General features: G+C 45.9%; 1 protein-coding gene across 1 annotated transcript; it reads left to right on the top strand.

Moving 5' to 3' along the window:
• Positions 1-2,660: 2,660 nt before the first annotated feature.
• Positions 2,661-3,457, top strand: LOC112615828 (protein FAM236B-like). Its single transcript, XM_025372729.1, has 3 exons — positions 2,661-2,790; positions 2,980-3,143; positions 3,298-3,457. The coding sequence occupies exons 1-3, from the start codon at positions 2,686-2,688 to the stop codon at positions 3,323-3,325; spliced, it is 297 nt and encodes a 98-aa protein (XP_025228514.1). The 5' UTR covers positions 2,661-2,685; the 3' UTR covers positions 3,326-3,457.
• The last annotated feature ends 16,995 nt before the right edge of the window (positions 3,458-20,452 follow it).

The raw sequence follows: 20,452 nt of genomic DNA, 5'->3' as shown, positions 1-20,452 counted from the left end.
ATATAAATCCCATCCATCCGCAGGGTGGTGTGGGGCGGGTCTTATCTCCATCACTCATAGCCCCTCCCTGACTCTTTGCAGAACTCTGGGTCCATTCAAGGCAGTTGCACAGAGGCAGCTTATTTTCTCAAAGGAGATTCAGAAAGAAAAGGAAATGTTACTGGGCGGGACAACAGGGTTGTCCACCTCACCTGCCATCAGGCTTCGGGGACTGAGCAGCCTGGCCTCCTGGGCCAGTCTGGGTCTCATTTCTTTGAAAAATCACTAGGTTGGTATATTAGTCTTCTCGGGCTGCCATAACAAAATATCACAGGCTGGGTGACTTAAACAACAGACATTTATTTTCTCACAGTTCTGCCAGCTGGGAAGTCCAAGATCAAGGTGCTAGCCGATTTGGTTTCTGCTGAAGGCTCTCCTCATGGTTTGCCTCCTCCTTGCTAAGACGTCACATGGCCTTTCCTGGGTGCATGCAGTGCAGAGAAGAGGAGACATCCCTGCTGCCCAAATGTCCCTGCAGAAGCACAGTTGTCACTACCTCGAGATATGACACGTACAATGAGCCCTGTGGCGTCTCTTCTCATAAGGACACTGATCCTGTCGGAGCAGGGCTCCACCCTTATGACCTCATTTAACCTTAATTGCCTCCTAAAGGCTCTAGCTCCAGATACAGTCCCATACACGGTCAGGGCTTCAATGTATTAATTGCAGAGTGGGGGAACGCAATTCAGTCCACAGCAGTTGGCAAGGTTTTTTGTTGCAGACCCTCACTTTCTGGCGTTTCTGATTCTCTGCTGTCCAAATGTCCCTGCAGAATCACAGATGTCACTACCTTGACATACTGACAGATACAACTGGCCCCGCATCCTGCCTAAAGCCACCTACTACCACATCCCAGGGTTACTAAGGAGGAGGTGAATTGGGTCTCCCAGCCCAGAGGCCCTGCTGATCGATGTCACTGCCTTAAGCGTCATCATAGATGTCAGAAACCCTGGACAAGGCCCTGGGTGCACCCTGGAATATCTTAAGAGGTCAGATCCTTGGGATGGTTCCCCAGGACTGATTCCGGCCCCTGAGAAAACTCACCCAAAAACTGCCGCAGAAGGGGCTCAGGGACTGGGTGGGGCAGTTTTCTCGTCTTGTTCCGCCACCTGGTGGCAGTTGGCTGCGTCTACAAGGAGACAGGTGGAAGCTCCATAAAATCTGGGCCTTTCTTCCTGGGAATTTCCAGCACTTTGGAACAACCTTCCTACTTAGAAAATGACTTTCGTTATATGAGAATGAAAGTTGTGCTGGGAGATGACAGTGTAGTTATTTGGGTCTTCATTTCTATCCATTTTTAAGGTAACAATTTAAACCCAGCTTTTATCAAGCATTTAAACACAACTTGCTGTTTGGTCATTCGAATCACATAGCTAGTCATATACAACTATAAGAAACACTACTTGCACTTGTTCATTGCTTCATGCTCAATTAACTCCTAAGTTTCAGTGGAGTGGTGTAGGAGAAAATCTAACTGGGGTAGATTCAAGGAGAGAAAGGGGAGATAGGACAGACAGTGAGACCTGCTCACTTCTTGAAGGAATTTCTAAGTATTTCACAACACTTGCCTGGAAATTCACAGGATTTTGGTGAGAATTTTTGTACACATCAGGGGGAATTATGTCTTTACATGAAAGCTAAGGGCTCTTTACCTCTGATTTGCACACGAATCCTATGAATCACAGGGCTGTCTGAAACCATTTGAACCCTCCTCTCTGCAGCATACTGTACGAGTGACCGCTCAGGCTGTGCTTCAACACCTCTAATGTTGATCATCCCATTACCTTACAAAGCCAGCGATGGCCTGGCTGTTGGGAAGGACATCTTCGTGTGAATCCCATCTGCAGCATCTGCGGTCATGTTAACCTCTTTCCCGGTTCCTTCCCCTGCCCTTGTCTCTCTGCAATTCTGGGTCCATCTAGAACTCTGGGGTGACACCCCAAGAGCAGATGTGATGACTGAGGTCCAATCATAGGCTTTTAGTGGATATGTATTCAGGGGGCAAACACACAATGCTGCATTTACCTCCACACTATGAAGATATAAAGAGCCTTCAATACACATCGATTACTCATAAATGTCTACGTCTTATGTATCAGGATCACTCTTACAATTTCATCTGTAAGGTTCAACTATTAAATGTGAGAAAAACAGTGCACAGTAATGTGACAATAGTGTCCACATGAATGAAGTAGGGTGACCAACCGTTCCAGTTTCCCTGGGACTGAGAGCTTTCCCAGGACAGGGGCCTTTAAGTTTTAAACCTGGAATGGTCCCACTCATCGCAAACTAGGACCATGGGCGACCTTGGCATGCAATGAATCATTCATTGCCAAATACAATGAACTACCTGTAGAAGACCTCTACACATCATGTTCTCTCGAGGAGGACCCTCGGGGTTGTTTTGCTCGGCAAGCAGAAACGTGACTCGAGCCTGCTGGGAGGGCCAGGAGGAAGAAGCAAAGGAAAGAAAGATTGGAGGAATGGGAGTAAGAAACACAGGAACAGACCGAATGTGACATACCAAAAATGTATCCCCTACTGGAGCACAAGGCTGTAGGAGGGAGGGACGATGAGGCAGGGGCAGAGGGGCTGAATGGGGCGTGGAGGGGGCAGGCCTTCGGCCTCTTTGCACCCGGCAGAGTGATGAGCTTCGCCGGTGTCTTCAATGAAGTCCTGCTGGTCCCTACCGGCACATCACACACTCCCGGAAGCATGATCTTCACTCCCTTCCTTGCACCTGCTGACCTGGTGAGTCTGGCTTCCCTCCATTGTCCTGGAATGTCCCCTAGGAGGCTGGGCTTTGGTCTGTGCAGGTCAGTGCTGCATCCCCAGCCCCTGGAAGAGGGCCAGAGATGCACACAACAGTTATTGGATGGGGTGAAGGAAGCCAGGGATGGGAGGGACCGTTAGGATCTGGCTATTTATTCTGGCTTTTAGAATGTGAAAGGGCCGCAAAAAGACGCTGAGGAATGGGTGGCTGTGTCTGATGCCACGGAGGACCCATCCAGTGGCACAGCCTTGCCCAGGGAACCTGCTCTTCTGCGAGGGTCTTGGAGGAGCCGGTTCCAGAGAGCCCTGGCATGTTTCACCAAGTGCTTCAGGCGAGAGCTCCTTCGGAGCCAATCCCTGCCTCTCTCAATGCTCACCACCAAGCCCATCCGCCTCCCCTTCCTCTTCCACCAAGAGAACCTCAGGCCAAGCCAGAAATCCCCAAGGCTCCCAAGGGTCTACTTGTCACTCTGCTTTCCTCCCTAGGGGAGGATACCGGACACTCAGAATCTGAGACCACCGAAGCCACAGACACAGAGTCGTGAATGGTGACCAAGCCCCTTCTGATGCTCCATGCCCCTGCTCACCGCAGAGTCCCAGTCGCCAGTCGTCAGACCTGAAATAAATGCTGGCACGCTTGACTGTTTTTGCTTTGTGGCATTTGATGTAACTTTCAACACGTCAGGTGAACTGGGGGTGGTCAGCTTTGGCAGCGGTGGGGTTGTAGAGGGAGAAAGCTAGCATCTTCCTTAGCCCTGTTAGGCTGTCCGCCCTCCTCCTCGAGGCAGCGCTGCTTGTTCCTGGGTCCTGGTGGCAATGGGCTGTGGCCAGTCAATGAATTTTCCACAGCTGGCGACTCTGACCCTGGTGAGGCACTTACATGCAGGAATGAGGACGGATTAACATCTCACATGCTGGAATGAGGACGGAATAACATCTCTCTTTCCCCTAGCAATGCACACCATCTTCATAGCTGAGGAAAACTGGGCGGTGTTTACGGGCAGAGGTGGGAGGGTCATGTGGAGGAAGAATCTGTGGATCTCAGAAAAGGCGTTAACCCCTATACTGACAAAGAGTTCCCAGGCCCCTCTACCCCACCGAAAGACAGACGGCCTCGTCTCCAACTACGCATTGTTCGTTTTCATAAGAGGAGGGCTTCATTTTTTTTCTTTTGCCCTCCTAAGGTGACCTTGATATGTGCTGCAACATAGTATCAGCAGGAGAATTCTGCAAAGGGGGTTGCAGCATACTTCTTCCTTTAACCTGTTAGAAATTGCAACACAAGCAATCACCAAGGTCAATGGAGAGACGGCGGGCCTTTCAGACACACAGTAATGGGTGGGAGGCCCTCATAAGGGCCCACGTCAAATTACTTTGATCTGCTTACTTTCTGAATGAGGAGCTGAGTCCCACTGGTGCTCCCAGAGTGGGCTCCTCGGCTTTGCAGGCGGGGCAGCTCTAGTGTCTCAGCATGCCCAGGGGAGAGCAACACTCTTGAGGACCCACTCCCACAGGAGGCTGACCCATCCTCCCTGCTGGCACACTCTCTTGCTTCTCTCTCATTAAGACTGAAATAAATCTGGAAGTGTTTGGTGGTTTTATGGGTCAAGATCTTTTTACACCTCTTGAGAAAATTATTTAGTTGGGATAGGGTTGGTTGTTGGAGATGGAGAGGAGCTTAAGACATATATACGTATCTGGGCTCATGTATGTGGTTACAGTCATGGGACAGCATTGCTTGTTCCTAAGTACCTGTTAGGACTGTGGCCTATAGACAATGCTTTTTCCACAGGTATCTTGCTATGGCCTTGAGGAGGGCAATTCAGTGTAACAACGCAGAAAAAGTATCATCTCTCCCTGCCCAAATGCATACACCCTTCATACCTGACAATGTTTATTGGCTTCAAATGGAGAGCAGGTGGCTTGGGATTTGGAGGAAAGGCCTCAGATTGAGGTACACATAATCGGCTCCCACTATCCCCACCCCAAACTAAGACAGAGCCCTTCCAAAACCCTTTCCCCATTCACCTCAGATTGCATGTTTTCATATTATGATACCTCCACCCCCGCTGCACCACCCCACCACCACCACCACCACCTCCAGCCTTTCCTTGACGCCAGCAGAGGAATGCGAGTGAGGGGTTACAACGTAATATTATCTGGATCCTACGTATCCTAGGGTAGGCCCTGAGAGAACTGGTGCCAGGATCCCACGGTGTTTGTGACGAAGGGCACAAAAAGGCTGTGCAAGGCCAACGGGCAGGGATGTAAAACATGCACGTCAATCTCTAAGAACTGAAGATAATTTTAGGCTAGTTATTATGATCACTATACCCACCAGGACCATTCTAAGGCATGGAGAATACTGGTCCTTTGAAAACCACGCTGGTGCTGGCCACTGTAATTTTGGTAGGGTTTGGCCTTCATCAGATCCTTCCCTGCTCAGGAAACCTCCATAGCTTCCTGGGCCCCCCAAATCAGGTTAGAGCCATCAAGGCTCTTCCTGGCTTCGCTCCAGGCTAGTCTAGACTTATCTCTCACCCCGACAAACAGTTTTCCCTCGATATAAACAGGATAACTTATCCATTCTAACATCTAGGCCTTTGTTTCTTAAAACAACAACAACTAACTGTAGTCATATAACCCACTGAGCTCTGTCTCTCCCAGGCTTCAGGGGCGAACATCTGCTCAGTGGCTTCTGGGAATCAGCTCCGGTGAGGGCAACACTTGCCCTCTTGCCCATCGCTCCTTACGGATGCTGAATATAAAGCACCTGCTGTGTGCACTGTGGAAACTGCACAGGGACAAGAGTCCAGGACAGCTTCTAGGCATGCCACAGGTGGAGTCTTTTCTCTGGCTCATCCAAGAGCCAAGAGCAGCTGCTTTCCAAAGAGTCACTTTCCACTACACGTTTATTTTATTATTATTATTTTTTAATCTCTCAGCCATGAAGTCCACCAACTGAGGATCATGGCTCCTGTACAGGTCCCCACCCCCAGATCCTCTCCCCAGTCTCCCGAAATTCTAACCTTCCAGTTCCACTGAAGAACATGGATTGCTCCCGACGCCCACAATACCCTGCCTCGGGGACACACTGCACTTACTACTCCTTCAGTGCTTCAGATCTCAGATGGCATCTCACTACAGGGTAGCCCTCCTTGTTCCCAGACATCCGCCACCCAGGGTTAAGTGTCTCACCTCTAGGCTCCCATACCACCTGGTCCTTATCCTCATCCCAGCAATTAATACATCAAACTGCCACATCTGGCTGATTTACTTACATGACAGCCCCATCTAGACTCTCAGATGTGGGGCAGAGGCTGAGTCTGGTGCATTCCTGTATCTCCAGCGCCCGGCACAGTGCCTCACATATAGTAGGTAGTCAGTAAATGTATGTTGAATAAATGAGTCGATGAGCAAGGTGTCTAATTCATTGAATTTTTATTTTTCCCTACATTCTGGAGAACTAGGCAAATACAAGCAGAGAGCGGTTGTAATTTTGTGCAACAGACACTGACCGGCTTTTTATTTTATCTTTTTATATTCGGAGGGGGGGAAGGATTGTACTGGTAAAGTCTCTCAAACCTTCAAAGAACAGCTTATTCCAATGCTATAATAAGTTACAGGCATAAAATGAGATAGTCTCCCAATTTCTTTTATGAAACGGCAAATCTCTCCTGCTAAAACCGAAACAGAGAAAAATAAAACATTTGACCAATGTCATTCATAAACCTAGATGTTCAACTTAAGTACTCAATCAAGTGTCTATGGAACAAAGGATTTTGAAAAAATGCTTAAGGATGGCGTTTGTTTCAACTTGGATACAATTCTGCCATCATGTAGTTTTAACCAGTTTACTTCCTGTAAATTGATCGTCATTATAAAACAAGTTAATTAAGGCAAACAAAACTTTGCAATATGCAAATTGAAAGCTAAATCACTGAGAAACACAAATAGAACTGGAACACAGATACCATGGGCGGCAGGTTCTCCCTAACCCCACTCTACCCTTCGACTCTCGAAAAGTCAGGACCCCAGCGCCCACTGCTGTGGGGCCCTTTTGACTACCCACAGCAAAACAAAGTGAAGACTCAGCCTCAGCCTTCACTGCTGGCAGGAGGAGTTCCTGACGCTAGCCTGAGATTGCAACCACCCTGGCACTGTCCCAGGTACTGATAATTGCTCCAGCCATGGCTCTAGCCCTGGCACTGGCAACTGGCACTTGCATTGGTGCTGGTGCTGATGCTTGCTTCAGCCATGGCATAGGCCCTGGAACTGGAACTGGCACTAACACTGGCACTTGTCACGTCACCAACGGCAGCTGCCATCTCGGGCACGGGGTATCTCCTCCTCTTCTCTCAATGCCTCATTTACTGCCACGGAAAGGAACCGGGGTGGGTGTCCTTCACTTTGGTCACAAACTTCGGGACTTCCATCTGTCTTGTTTCCTTTGAGAGCCCCCACAAGAATACCTAGAGCGTGGGATTACTGTGGGACACCTATTTGTGCACCAGATACTTCTGCTGCACACTAGCTTTGGTGATGAGCTTCACGAACTCCCCAAAGACGAAACGCTTTTTAGACGAAATGTGCCTCCAACACCCTCAACACCTCCCAGACCACCTCCTCGGGGACACAGCTGGCCTGCATGAAGATGGAGTCCAGAGTAATCATCAGGAGCCGGGTCTTTGGTGTGCCCTGGTCGCCTGTCAGGCCCCAAACCAGGGCAGGATCGATTTTTCTCATCAAGACATAGGAGTGCTCTGCTGAATCAAGTTCCTTCAGATAGAACCCAAAGACTAACTCGGGGAGGGCAGAGGCTTCCTTGAAAATCTCAGGGAGGAAGCTCCTGTACCTTTTGATGACATACTTCAGCATGTCTGCCCTTTTGATCGCCACCGTCTTCCGGTTCTTAACCAGCAGGTACTGCACCAGCTCAGCTACTTTGTAGCTCACAGGGCCCCTGGGCATGCGCATCGGGGATGTTGGGGACCCGCGGGGTACTGCGGGGGCGGGGGCGGGGGGCGGCGGGGGCGCGGGGCGGGATAGACAGTTGCCTAGGGGTTTCTGGGGTCTACAAAGGAACTTTCAGAAGCACCTGAGCAGGGGCTCCACGCCTCAGAAGAAGTGCTCCCAGGGCTCCGGGGAGCACTTGGTGTCCCTGCTGCAGGCGCCCCCATGGGGGTTTCTTGGGCAAGGAGGAGAGGAGGAGGCTACCGGGCCTCCGAGACCCGCAGGCCCTGGGTGTCACCTCTACCGCGGACGTTCTCACCTGCGGCTTTGGCTGGCCCAGGAAGCAGGAACTCTGGGAAGAGATGCGCGTCCACGGGCATTCGGCGGCCTGAGCGCTGTGTGCCAGGCCGCGAGGACAGTGACGTCGCCGCGGCTGCTGCGGCGGCTGCTGAGAAGACCCGGAGCCCCAGGGTGTTGAGTCGGAGACCGCCGCCCTCAGACCGGCAGGAGGAAGAGGAGGAAGCGGGAGGGGAGGGGGCTAAGCCTCCGCCGCCCGGGTCTTCCTGGAGCTGTGGGAATGGGCGGGCGCCGCCCCGCAGTGCCTCTTCTGGCAGAAAACAGTACCGCAGGCTAAGAGCCTGAGGGATGCGGGGGCGCTGCTCCCAGAGGTGGGGCTGCTCATGTGAGGCTTGAAAGAGACCATAAGCCTAAAAGCCAGGCCCAGTGGAAGCGCTTAATGACTGTTACCTGTTGTGATGAATCCGATCATTCTGGATTATCTTCGTATCCCTCCTTCTCTCCTGTGGAGAATACTCCCTAAGAGCGTAGGCATTTCTGTCCAGCGGCTGCCTCTGCAGCTTCCTCTTCAGATCATCTACTGCTTTGCTCAGTGCCTGGCCTAGAGTAACCACTCAGTGAGTTTTCCTTTGCGTTCGTTTCATTATTATAGCGTACATCGTATCTACATTGCTTGCACCGTGTGGTCATCGAGATGTGGAGGAAGGACCCGGGAAACAAGTGACCTCCATGGAGAACTGAAGATATGTTTCCTTTTCTTTATGATCAGTGGATCTGGGGTGCACAACATCAGTTCTCTTGTGTATTATTTCTCTCCTACACAGTCTGGAAAGTTATTGTTAATTGTAATCTAACTTTCCAAACCACCATTCGCATAATGACATCCTCTTCTTACTTCTCTTACTCCCATGTCACTGCGCCTCATCCTTTCTCTACAGAGCGCGCTCCCATTTCAACTCTCATCTGAGATTTGAGGACCTTAAATCGACTCCTGCTTTGAGGTCAGCCGCTAGGAAGCCTGCAAATAAATAGCAAGAAGACTCCTCCACTCCAGCAAGTGCGTTCTCTTATTGTATCATGTGGTACAACTTAGCATTCCTTTCTTTCATCCTAACCTTTCTAGACAGTAACCAGCACAGCCTCCTCACACATAACAAAACGGTCACGTTGTTGTTGTTGTTGTTACGGAGTCTCGCTCTTGTCACTCAGGCTGGAGTGTAGGGGTGCGATCTCGGCTCACTGCAACCTCCGCCTCCTGAGTTCAAGCTTCTCCTGCCTCAGCCTCCTGAGTAGCTGGGATTACAGGCGCCTGCCATCACGCCCGGCTAATATTTGCACTTTTAGTAGAGACGGGGTTTTGCCCTGTTGGCCAGGCTGGTCTTGAACGCCTGACCTCAAGCCCGCCTTCCTCAGCCTCCCAAAGTGCTGGGATTACGGTGACTTTTTTTTTTTTTTTTTTTTTTTTTGACACGGAGTCTGGCTCTGTCGCCCAGGCTGGAGTGCAGCGGTGCAATCTCGGCTCACTGCAAGCTCCGCCTCCCGGGTTCACGCCATTCTCCTGTCTCAGCCTCCCGAGTAGCTGGGACTACAGGCGCCCGCCACCAGGCCCGGCTAATTTTTTGTATTTTTAGTACAGACAGGGTTTCACCGTGTTAGCCAGGATGGTCTCGATCTCCTGACCTCGTGATCCGCCCTCCTCGGCCTCCCAAAGTGCTGAGATTACAGGCGTGAGCCACCGCGCCCGGCTTACAGTCGACTTTTATATAGCAATTGTTATACTTCGCAATAACATGTACTAAATTTCCATATAATGTCCACGCTTGCACTTCAAATTTCTTCCATTGATCTAAATTCTGTTGTTGCTAATTCTGCTGTAAAGATTTAGAAATTGTTTTTGTGTGAGTAGAACTAATTCCCCCCTCACTATTCTTCTTTTACAAAATTTTTTCAAAATATTTTGGAAAATGTTGTCCTCTATAAGAACTTCAAAATCAAAGTTTTCAAGTTAAAAAAAAATATCCCTGGCTTGAATGTTAACTAGAATTTCTTAGGACTTATAGTCTACTATGAGAATAAATAACATGTCAGTAACACGAGAAGATGGAGGCTCCTCAGCCACAAAATATAGCATGTTCTTCATCTTCTTCCATTGATTTTGCTTTTTAATCAGAATACTTCAGTCACCTTTTAGTTTGCTTTATATACCTTTTGCATAATTCTTAAGTTTGTCTTTAAGTTTGGCAGTCTTTTTAGTTTCATTGCTGCTATGAATTGTGTATTTCCCATTATGTCTTCTAATTACTTATTTCTGACATACAGGAAGCCTCCTGGTTTTGTATACTTTGGGGCATACGGCCATCTTAATATCACCTCTCCTTAATCAGAATGCTTTTTCAGTGGATTCTTGCACGTTTTCTAGGTAGGCAATCACAGTCTCTGCATATTGTTAATACAATATTCATTTTCCCTTTTCTTATCACGCTGACTAGGACTGTGGTACCCTGTTAGCTAATAGCGGTGATGTGAAACTTTTTTGTTGTCCTTGTTCCCGCTCTTCGCGGGAAGTACTCTGTTCATTTGGGCTAAATATGTTGTTGGTTTCGGATACCGATTGTAACATTTATCAACATATTGTCTGTCAAGTCCAAGTTACTCCTTCTTTGCCCTGCTTTGTCACACTAGAGGTGATCCTTGTGAATCTTTCTCCTATGCCAGCTAACAGAATGTTAGTCTCTGGCCATAGAGAGCACTGGGGGTGACTCTACAAATCCCAGCAGGAAAATTCATCCCTCCTCCTAGTAGCAGTCTCCCGTTTGATGATATTCACTGAAGGAGATCAAAGACCAGTGCAGGCAAGCTCCAGTTGCACCTCCAGACCATGATCTCCCTACTATCAGTTGCCTCTGAGCAGCTCCAGCCTTCGCATGCACCACCACCGCCCACCACCTTCCTGCCTTGGTGGTCTCTTCCACAGACCAGCAAAGGCCCACACTCTCTGGTAAGTTTCCACACCACTGGCAGGCTGCAAGTTCTTTTGGGAGCCACATCCTCTTCAAAGAGGTCTGATTCTCAGCTCGGAAGGGACAGTGAACTCTCCTACTCCTTTATTGCCTGCTATTCCTCATCCTAGAGGTAGTAGCTGCTCTCTTGCAACTGCTACTCCTGGACCCCTTAAAGTTCTCAAAGTCCTCTTTTACGCCTTTTAGTAGGTAACCTCCTTCTACCACTTAGCTATGTTTTGTATTCACTGTGCTCTGTCCAAATAACCTGCATGGTTTCTCTCTCTTGATTGGGCCCCGACTCACATACCACTTTTCAACCTGGAGATGTTTCCCTGTGAACCAAACTTTTTAGCAGGCTTTCTTCTTTTTTTTTTTTTTTTTTGAGACGGAGTCTCACTCTGTCGCCCAGGCTGGAGTGCTGTGGCCGGATCTCAGCTCACTGCAAGCTCCGCCTCCCGGGTTCAGGCCATTCTCCTGCCTCAGCCTCCCGAGTAGCTGGGACTACAGGCGCCCGCCGCCTCGCCCGGCTAGTTTTTTGTATTTTTTAGTAGAGACGGGGTTTCACCGGGTTAGCCAGGATGGTCTCGATCTCCTGACCTCGTGATCCTCCCGTCTCGGCCTCCCAAAGTGCTGGGATTACAAGCTTGAGCCACCGCGCCCGGCCTAGCAGGCTTTCTTCTTCACCTTCGCCGCCAACTCCTCCTCCCTCTCCTTCATCTTCTTCCTCTTATTCTTCTTTGCCAATGTACTTTAAATTGCATCAAACGTCTTGTCATTATCGATCAAATTATTCACATGGTTTTTCTTCCATAAGGGTTTTTTATATTTAAAGAAGCCTGGAAAATGCAGACAACAGAAACAAGAGATATGCATTAGAAATCATTGCAATGGGCGGGGCGCGGTGGCTCTTGCCTGCAATCCCGGCACTTTGGGAGGCTGAGGCACACGGATCACGAGGTCGGGAGATCGAGACCATCCTGGCCAACATGGTGAAACCCCGTCTCTACTAAAAATACAAAAATTAGCTGGGCGTGGTAGCGCGTGCCTGTAGTCCCAGCTACTCGGGAGGCTGAGGCAAGAGAATCGCTTGAACCTGGGAGGCAGAGGTTGCAGTGAGCTGAGATTGTGCCGCTGCACTCCAGCTTGGTGACAGAGCGAGACTCTGTCTCAAAAAAAAAAAAAAAAAAAAAGAAAAGAAAAGAAAAAGAAAAAGGAATTATTGCAACGCACAGTAGTGGGAATTATACAAGTTTCTTTAAAACTGTAACTGGTGAGTCTTTGGCTGCAGACTCTCATTAAGATACTGTAAGTACTATAGAATCCTCTCTACATTGCCCACTGAACCCAACTGCTGGTTATGTGGAGGGTTTTAGTCTGTGAGGTGAAGAAGAGCTCTGTTCCCTGGATCGCTCCCCACTGTAGTATTTGCTCACAACTGCTCTCTGTTCTCCCCATGACAAAGTCACCCAACTTCACCAAAAAGCTATCCAATCCACTACTGTGTCCACAGACAGACCTGAGAGGGCCTCTGTAGGCCAAGGAAAGAGGAAAAGCCAAGGCCAAAATGCTTTACACTTTTGAAGAGGGACTGCCAGAGGATGACCCAAGCTGAGAGCAGTGTGCTTGCTAGGCATACTCAGACTGAGTGATGCATTCAAGCTTCCTTCTCCTCATGCTCTCTCTCTGCTTCTCTCTGCAGCAGCATAGGCCTATGCCCTGCCTCCCTTTACCACCCCACACACTGCCCATGCTAGCCTGCTCTAAAAAAGTAAAGAAAATGTAGAAAACGGGCAAAACATATGAACCTACTCCCCAGAGTCAGAAATTCAGATGGCCAACAAACCTGCATGTTGTGCACATGTACCCCAGAACTTAAAGTATAATAATAAAAAACAAACAAACAACAAAATCTTCAGGTCGGGCACAATGGCTCACACCTGTAATCCCAGCACTTTGGGAGGCTGAGGCGGGCAGATCTCTTGAGGTCAGGAGTTCAAGACCAGCCTGGCCAACATGGTGAAATCCTGCCTCGACTAAAAATACAAAAATTAGGCGTGGTGGTGTGTGCCTGTAATCCCAGCCACTCGGGAGGCTGATGCAGGAGAATCGAAAAAAGAAAATTCTTTGATCCCACCAGCAATCAGGGAAATACTCATAACACAACAAAGAGATACAATTCTTTACTCAACATACAGCAAATCCATCTTTTAAGTAGATTAATATCAAATATGGCAAAACGCCATTGTAAAGACTGTCAATCAGCTGTACAATATTAAATGCATATACACTCAACAACAAAAATTCACTTACAGGTATTCATCCTTCATATTGGTACCAAATAAAATAATGGACTCCCAGTTAAGCTTGAATTTCAGATTCACAGCAAACACTTTTTTAGTATAAGTGTGTCCTGTATGCAATATTTGAGACATTCTTATGCTAAAACACTTACTAAATGCTAAGAAATTATTCATTGCTTATGGGAAATTCAAAGGTAACTGGGTTTCCTGTACTTTTATTTGCTAACTCTGGCGACCCTAATCCTAGAGAACCACCCAATCCTATGCACAAGGAGATGTGTGCAAGAATTGTCATTGCTGTCTTGTATATAATGGTTACCAAAATTGGAAATGACAGAAATATTCATCAGTAAGAATGCTTTTTAAAAACTACACTGTGACTAACTACCGTGTGTAAGTTGAAAGATTAAGGAAGATATACAGGTATGACGTGAAAAAACATCTATTCTTGAGTTTTAAAATGTTGAGGAATAATATATAGGATTGTCATTATTTGGTAACACAAAGCAAAACTCAATTATACATTTCTGTGGGTAAAAATACTAGTGTAAATGCACAGAAGAAGTCTAAAGGGCTACTCGTCAACCTTTTAAGAGTGGTCATCTTTGGAGTGGGGCTTTTTATTTGGGGGGTTTGAAGTATGTACTTTCCATCAAATGTTCATCATTGCAACACTGACTTGCAGTGCCAAAAAATGTTACGCTTATCAAATTCCCTACATGCAAAGGTCTGTCTCTGGGCTTTGTGATCTTTTCTGTTGATCTATTTATCTTGTCTTGAGCCAACACAACACTGTTCTAATTAGGATATGTTTATCATATGCATAATTTACATTATGGCAAGTTCCCCCTGAGTTCTTACTATCCAAAATTGCATAAGAGCAGCTGCATGTCCTATTTTGTTCCATCCATAAGAAAATTCTCAACTGGCAAGTTCAGTTTGACTTTGGTCAGGGAACAAAGATCACCCATATAGTTCCATCCCAGCTCTGTTCATTGTAGCTTCCAAATATGTCTCAGGCTGTTGAGCTATGGGTTGTTCATATATGGCCAAATAATATGGCATGAGTAAGTCTTAATGTAAAATAATTATAGTAAATGTAATTGTGAATCTGCTAAACTCACCAAAAATCCAAAAGAGACCTTCGGGTTGTATTTTTAAAATGAGAACCAAGAAAGACGTTTACATAAATAAATAAATAAATAAATAAAAATAAACAGAAAGATTGAGAACAAAAGTGCGGAAAACAATATAAAACAAAAAGTAAGTTGGGGTAGCAGGTTTTTTTTTGTTTTATTCCTTTTCTTATACTGGCAGCACTTTAAATTGGGAGTATAAATTACATACACAAAAATGCACAAATTCAAATGGTTAAGTATAGAGATGGCTGATTTTTGTCCAATGCGTTCACTTTGGTAACTGTCACACAGATCAGAATAGAGAGGACTTCAATCGCCCCAGAAAGTTCCTTTGTGTTCCTTTGCAGTCAGTCAGTATCCACCCACCCCTCCCTCCAGTGCCAACCCCTTTTCTGATTTCTATTACCGCAGATTAATTTTGCCTCTTCCGCAACTTTATAGAAACTGAACCACAGTGCTCATTTATTTCAGGCTTCTTTTGCTCAACTTAACGTTTTTTTGAGATTCATCCTTTTTGTTGTGTGTATTGACAGGTTGTTCGTTTTTATTGCTGAGTGGTATTCCATTGTACAAATACATCACAGTGCGTTTATTCTCCTATCGACGGTGGTACAGCCCGACGACCTGGCTAGCTGTCAGGTCTGCTGCTCCCCTCTTCTTAAAGGTATCAGTGTCAAGCACACTCCACACCAGAGCCAGCAATTATCTCAAGTATTTCAAAGGTGTATTATTCACTCAGGGGTAGTTAAAGTGGGGGCGTCCCAGAGGAAGGGAAAGGGAAGCGTGGGGGAGGGAGTGGAGCACCTGGAAATATATACAGGAAAAGGAGCCCCCCTGTAGGAGTTTCTAATAGTGTCAGGGGAGGGGAAACGGACCAATTTCTGACAGCCCACAGAGTGGAGGGGCGGGTGAGGAGTGAGTGGAGTGAGGAAGAGCAGCGTTAGCAATGTGCAGGTGAGGTTTCTAAGAGTGAGCTTAGCAGGCGGGAGTCATCTAGGAGACTGGCACATGCCACTCTCAAGTTTACCTGAGGGTTTCTTTATTGTGCGGGGTATTATGTCTGCTTATGCTATGTGGGCATAGGAAAACATATAGGACCACATGCATTTGGATAATTGCCTGACCTGGAATCATGGGCCTGGTACCAGACCTGATACATCAGCATCCCCTCGATCTGGACCTGGACAGCATAGAGGAAAACCCAAGGCCTTAAAACGATAACGTTTGGTATGGATGGCTTTATGGGTTTGTTTCATGAGCTTCAGGTCAGCAAATAAGAGGGGGCTCTGCTCGTGGGGGCAGGAAGCAGGCCTTGCATTGTGTGAGGTCCGGCCTTTGGGATGTAACTTCAGCAGTGAATACACACAGATTAACACAGGGGGTAGGTAGCCTCAAGCAGTAGCCTTGCCTCAGGAGGCACACGGGGGCAAAGTTTTAGTCTTGGTGGTAATGGGCTTTGTTCTACTAGGGTGAGTATGGAAACTCTAGTGAAGCTGGTCTTAAAAGTGTGGTTTTATGCACACAATGAGGAGGATGGGGAAGGAGAGAGTTATGACCCAGGAGTCTAGAAGGTGGTGGTTGTTTGGTCTGTGGTCATCCTTTGAGATACTTTGGTTGGCTGGACTGTAGTCATCATCCAGGATGTGGCGATGGCCTCCCAGGGCCAGTATGACTCTTGAGCCAAATCCAGGACTTGGAGGCACAGGTCAAGGTCAGAAAGTCTATCATCATAACTACGCTAAAGGTAGCTCCAGGGAGCACTACCAGTGTAGGACCACGTTATTTTTCGTTCATCCTGACGGCTGGTCAGGATACTGTTCATATGCCTAGTCTATGGTTTTGTAGAGGACTAGTTGTACACTACGGATAGAGATGACACTGTGGGTGCAATACTGCCTTGGTGGCCTGGCATTGAGTAGAGGAAACTGTGTCCCAGATCCAAACCATCAGCCATATCAGGCATAGCTAGGTCAGTGACAGCCATCTTTCTCTCCTTTCTGCAAGATCTACATGGTGGTAGGCATGGGTCTATAGGCCAACACTTATATTTCCTGTTAGGAAGGGCCTGAAATTAGCTAACCTTTAAATGCATCATAACTGTGGAAAGCCTTAGAAAGTGGTAGTGCCTGCATTCCAGAAAAAATAGAAAAGTTATGTTGGATATTTTACTGTTCCATCTATGGCCAGTGGATCCCAGTGTATTATCCTGCCCTGGGTCCAGGTGTCAACTCTTTGTGGATTGCATTTGGGTCAAAAAACAAAAAAAAAAGGAAACAGAAATAGAGTATGGGGATTGTGCTCAGGAAATGGGAATCAGAGTTGGGAATCCATGACTTGGAGTCCAAATATATTCATGTATTTGCGGGGATTGACAAATTTCACCCATATGGAAAGTATTACTGGGGTCCATTTGGCTCCAATAATTAACACACCATTTTTAGTTTGACCCATCTTGTTGTTCTTTGAGTCAGGGCATCAATGCAAATTATCAGGCTGTTGAATTTAATGGATGCTATGACCATGGTAAAAATCACACAGAGTAATGGTCTCAATTGTGAGGGTTGGCAGGGGATTGCATACCCTTGCTTCTATAGCCCATAATCCACCTTGGTGAAAAAGAATCCTCTGCTTCATTTTGGAAGGATCCCCAGGAATTCAAGTGACCAGAGAACCTGTGTTGAGTAAGGCCAGAAAGTGTTGAGTATTATGAGGGAACCAATGGACCACCAGGGCTGTATATGGCTATATGACCCCGGAGGTGGCACCAAAGGTGGCCAAGTCTCTATTATATAGAGCTATCGGTTCCATTGACAAAATTTGGGGAAGCTAGAGAGGCCATTTAGTGGGAGAGTCATATAAAATCAATGGCCCAGCATTTGCCCCAGAAAGGGATACCTGTGGGCCATTCATCCTATAGTTCATTTTCATTTTATTTCCATACGGTTTTCAGGAACAGGTGGTGTTTGGTTACCTAAGTTATTTAGTGGTGACTTGTGAGATTTTGGTGCACCCATCACCCAAGCAGTATACACTGTACCCAATTTGTGGTCTTTTATCCCTCACCCCCCTCCCAACCTTTTCCCCCCAAGTCCCCAAAGTCCACCGTATCATTCTTTTGCCTTTGCATCTTCAAAGCTTAGCAACATTTTATGAGTGACAACATACAATGTTTCGTTTTCCATTACTGAGTTACTTCACTTAGAGTAATGATCCCCGATTCCATCCAGATTGCTGCAAATGCCACTATTTCATTCCTTTTTATGGCTGAGTGGTATCCATTCACTGATTGATGGGCATTTGGGCTGGTTCCATATTTTTGCAATTGCAAATTTTGCTGCTATAAACATGCATATGCAAGTATCTCTTTCATATAATTACTTCTATTCCTCTGGGTAGATACCTAGTAGTGGGATTGCTGGACCAAATGGTAGTTCTACTTTTAGTTCTTTAAGGAATCTCCACACTTCTCTTTTCCACGGTTAGTACTAGTTGCACACTAGTGCTTTGTACTCGCTTACATTCCCACCAGTGGTGTAAGAGTGTTTCCTTTTCACCGCATCCCCGACAACATCTATTTTTATTCATTTATTTATTTATTATGGTCACTCTTGCAGGAGTAAGGTGGTATCACACTGTGGTTTTGATTTGCATTTCCCTGATCATTGGTGATGTTTTCATATGTTTGCTGGCCATTTGAATATCTTCTCTGAGAATTGTCTATTCATGTCTTTTGCCCATTTTTTCATGGGATTGTTTGTCTTTTTCTTGCTAATTTGTTTCAGTTCCTTGTAGATTCCAGATATTAGTCCTCTTTCGGATGTTTAGATTGTGAAGATTTTTTTCCCACTCTGTGACTTGCCTGTTTACCATTCCTTTTGCTGTGCAGAAACTTTTTAGTTTAAGTCCCACCTATTTATCATTGTTTTTCTTGCATTTGCTTTTGAGTTCTTGGTCATGAAGTCTTTGCCTATGCCAATGTCTAGAAGGGTTTTTCTGATGTTATCTTCTAGAATTTTCATAGTTTCAGGTCTTAGATTTAAGTCCTTGATCCATCTTGAGTTGATTTTTGTATAAGGTGAGAGATGAGGATCCAGTTTCATTCTTCTACATGTGGCTTGTCAATTATCTCAGCACCATTTGTTGAACAGGGTGTCCTTTCCCCACCTTCAGTTTTTGTGTGCTTTGTCGAAGATCAGTTGGGTGTAAGTATGTGGCTTTATTTCTGGGTTCTATATTCTGATCCATTGGTCTGTGTGCCTACTTTTATACCAGTACCATGCTGTTTTGGTGACTATGGCCTTATAGTACAGTTTGAAGTCCGGCAATGTGATGCCTCCAGATTTGTTCTTTTTGCTTAGTCTTGCTTTGGCTATGTGGACTCTTTTTTGGTTCCATATGAATCTTAGGATTATCTTCTCTAGTTGTGTGAAGAACGATGGTGGTATTCAGATGGAAATTGCATTGAATTTGTAGATTGCTTTTGGTAGTATGGTCATTTTCACAATATTGATTCTACCCATCCATGAGCATGGGATGTGTTTCCATTTGTTTGTGTCATCTGTGATTTCTTTCAGCAGTGTTTTGTAGTTTTCCTTGTAGAGGTCTTTCACCTCCTTGGTTAGGTATATTCCAAGTATTTTATTTTATTTTATTTTATTTTATTTATTTTTGCAGCTATTGTAAAAGGAGTTGAGTTCTTGATTTGATTCTCAGCTTGGTTGCTGTTGGTGTATAGCAGAGCTACTGATTTTTGTACATTAATTTTGTATCCTGAAAGTTTGCTGAATTCGTGCTTCAGTTCCAGAAGCTTTTGTGGAGGAGTCCTTCAGGTTTTCCAGATATACAATCATATAATCAACAAACCGCGACAGTTTGACTCCCTCTTTACTGATTTTGATGCCCTTTATTTATTTCTCTTGTCTGATTGCTCTGGCTAGGACTTCCAGTTCTATGTTGAATAGAAGTGGTGAGAGTATAGATAACCTATAGTTCTGAAACAGTTTTCCCTGCTACTAAGTGGTTGAGGAAGCCTAAATCTCAGTTTCTAGTGTCAGCGAGTCTGTTTGAGATCTTGGCGATTTGGGTGTCAGGGATCCTTATTGTCACCTATGGGCCTCTTTCGTTTAAAGGCTTTATTTTATGTTTGAATTTGATAGACAATGGCATCTCCTCAAATTATTCAAAAAAATTAAAGACGAGCGAATTCTCCCTAACTCATTCTATGAGGCCAGCATTACCCTGATACCACAACCAGACAAGGACACAACAAAAAAAGAAAACTACTGGCCGATATCCCTGATGAACTTAGATGCAAAAATCCTCAGCAAAATACTGGTAAGCCAAATCCAACAGCACATCAAAAAGAAAATACACCATGATCAAGTGGATTTATTCCAGTGATGTAAGGGTGGTTCAACATACAGAAATCGATAAACATGGTGCATCACATCAACAGAATGAAGGAGAGAAACCATGTGATCATCTCAATAGACACAGAAAAAACATTTGACAAAATTCAACTCCCTTTCATAATAAAATAAAACACTCTCAACAGAGTAGGCATAGAAAGACAAAACCTTAAAATAATAAAGCCCATATGCAACAAACTCATAGCTAACATTATACTAAATGGGGAAAAATTCAATGCCCTTCAGCTAAGAATTAGAACAAGACAAGGATGCCCACTTTCACCACTTCTATTCAACACAGTACTAGAAGTCCTAGCCAGAGCCATCAGGCAAGAAAATGAAAAAAAAAAAAAAAAGTCTTTCAAACTGGAAAAAAGGAAGTCAAAATATCCTTCCTTCCAGACAACATAATCTTATATCTAGAAGAAACAGAAGATCCCACCAGAAAACCATTGGAACTAATCAAACACATTCAGTAAAGTTGCAGATACAAAATTGACATACAGAAATCAGTAGCAATTTCAGACACCAATTATGAAATA

This window comes from Theropithecus gelada, chromosome X (genome assembly GCF_003255815.1).
Source record: "Theropithecus gelada isolate Dixy chromosome X, Tgel_1.0, whole genome shotgun sequence".
Classification (NCBI taxonomy): domain Eukaryota; kingdom Metazoa; phylum Chordata; class Mammalia; order Primates; family Cercopithecidae; genus Theropithecus; species Theropithecus gelada.
The sequence above is the reverse complement of the archived record's forward strand: the minus strand, read 5'-3'. Positions and strand labels throughout refer to the sequence as shown.

Bases quoted from the DNA above. Each gene is read 5' to 3' on its own strand.
- LOC112615828 (XM_025372729.1), top strand. From the start codon at position 2,686: ATGAGCTTCGCCGGTGTCTTCAATGAAGTCCTGCTGGTCCCTACCGGC. The intron at 2,791-2,979 runs GTGAGTCTGGCT...TCTGGCTTTTAG, and splicing joins TCCTTGCACCTGCTGACCTG to AATGTGAAAGGGCCGCAAAA. The intron at 3,144-3,297 runs GCGAGAGCTCCT...TTTCCTCCCTAG, and splicing joins TGTTTCACCAAGTGCTTCAG to GGGAGGATACCGGACACTCA.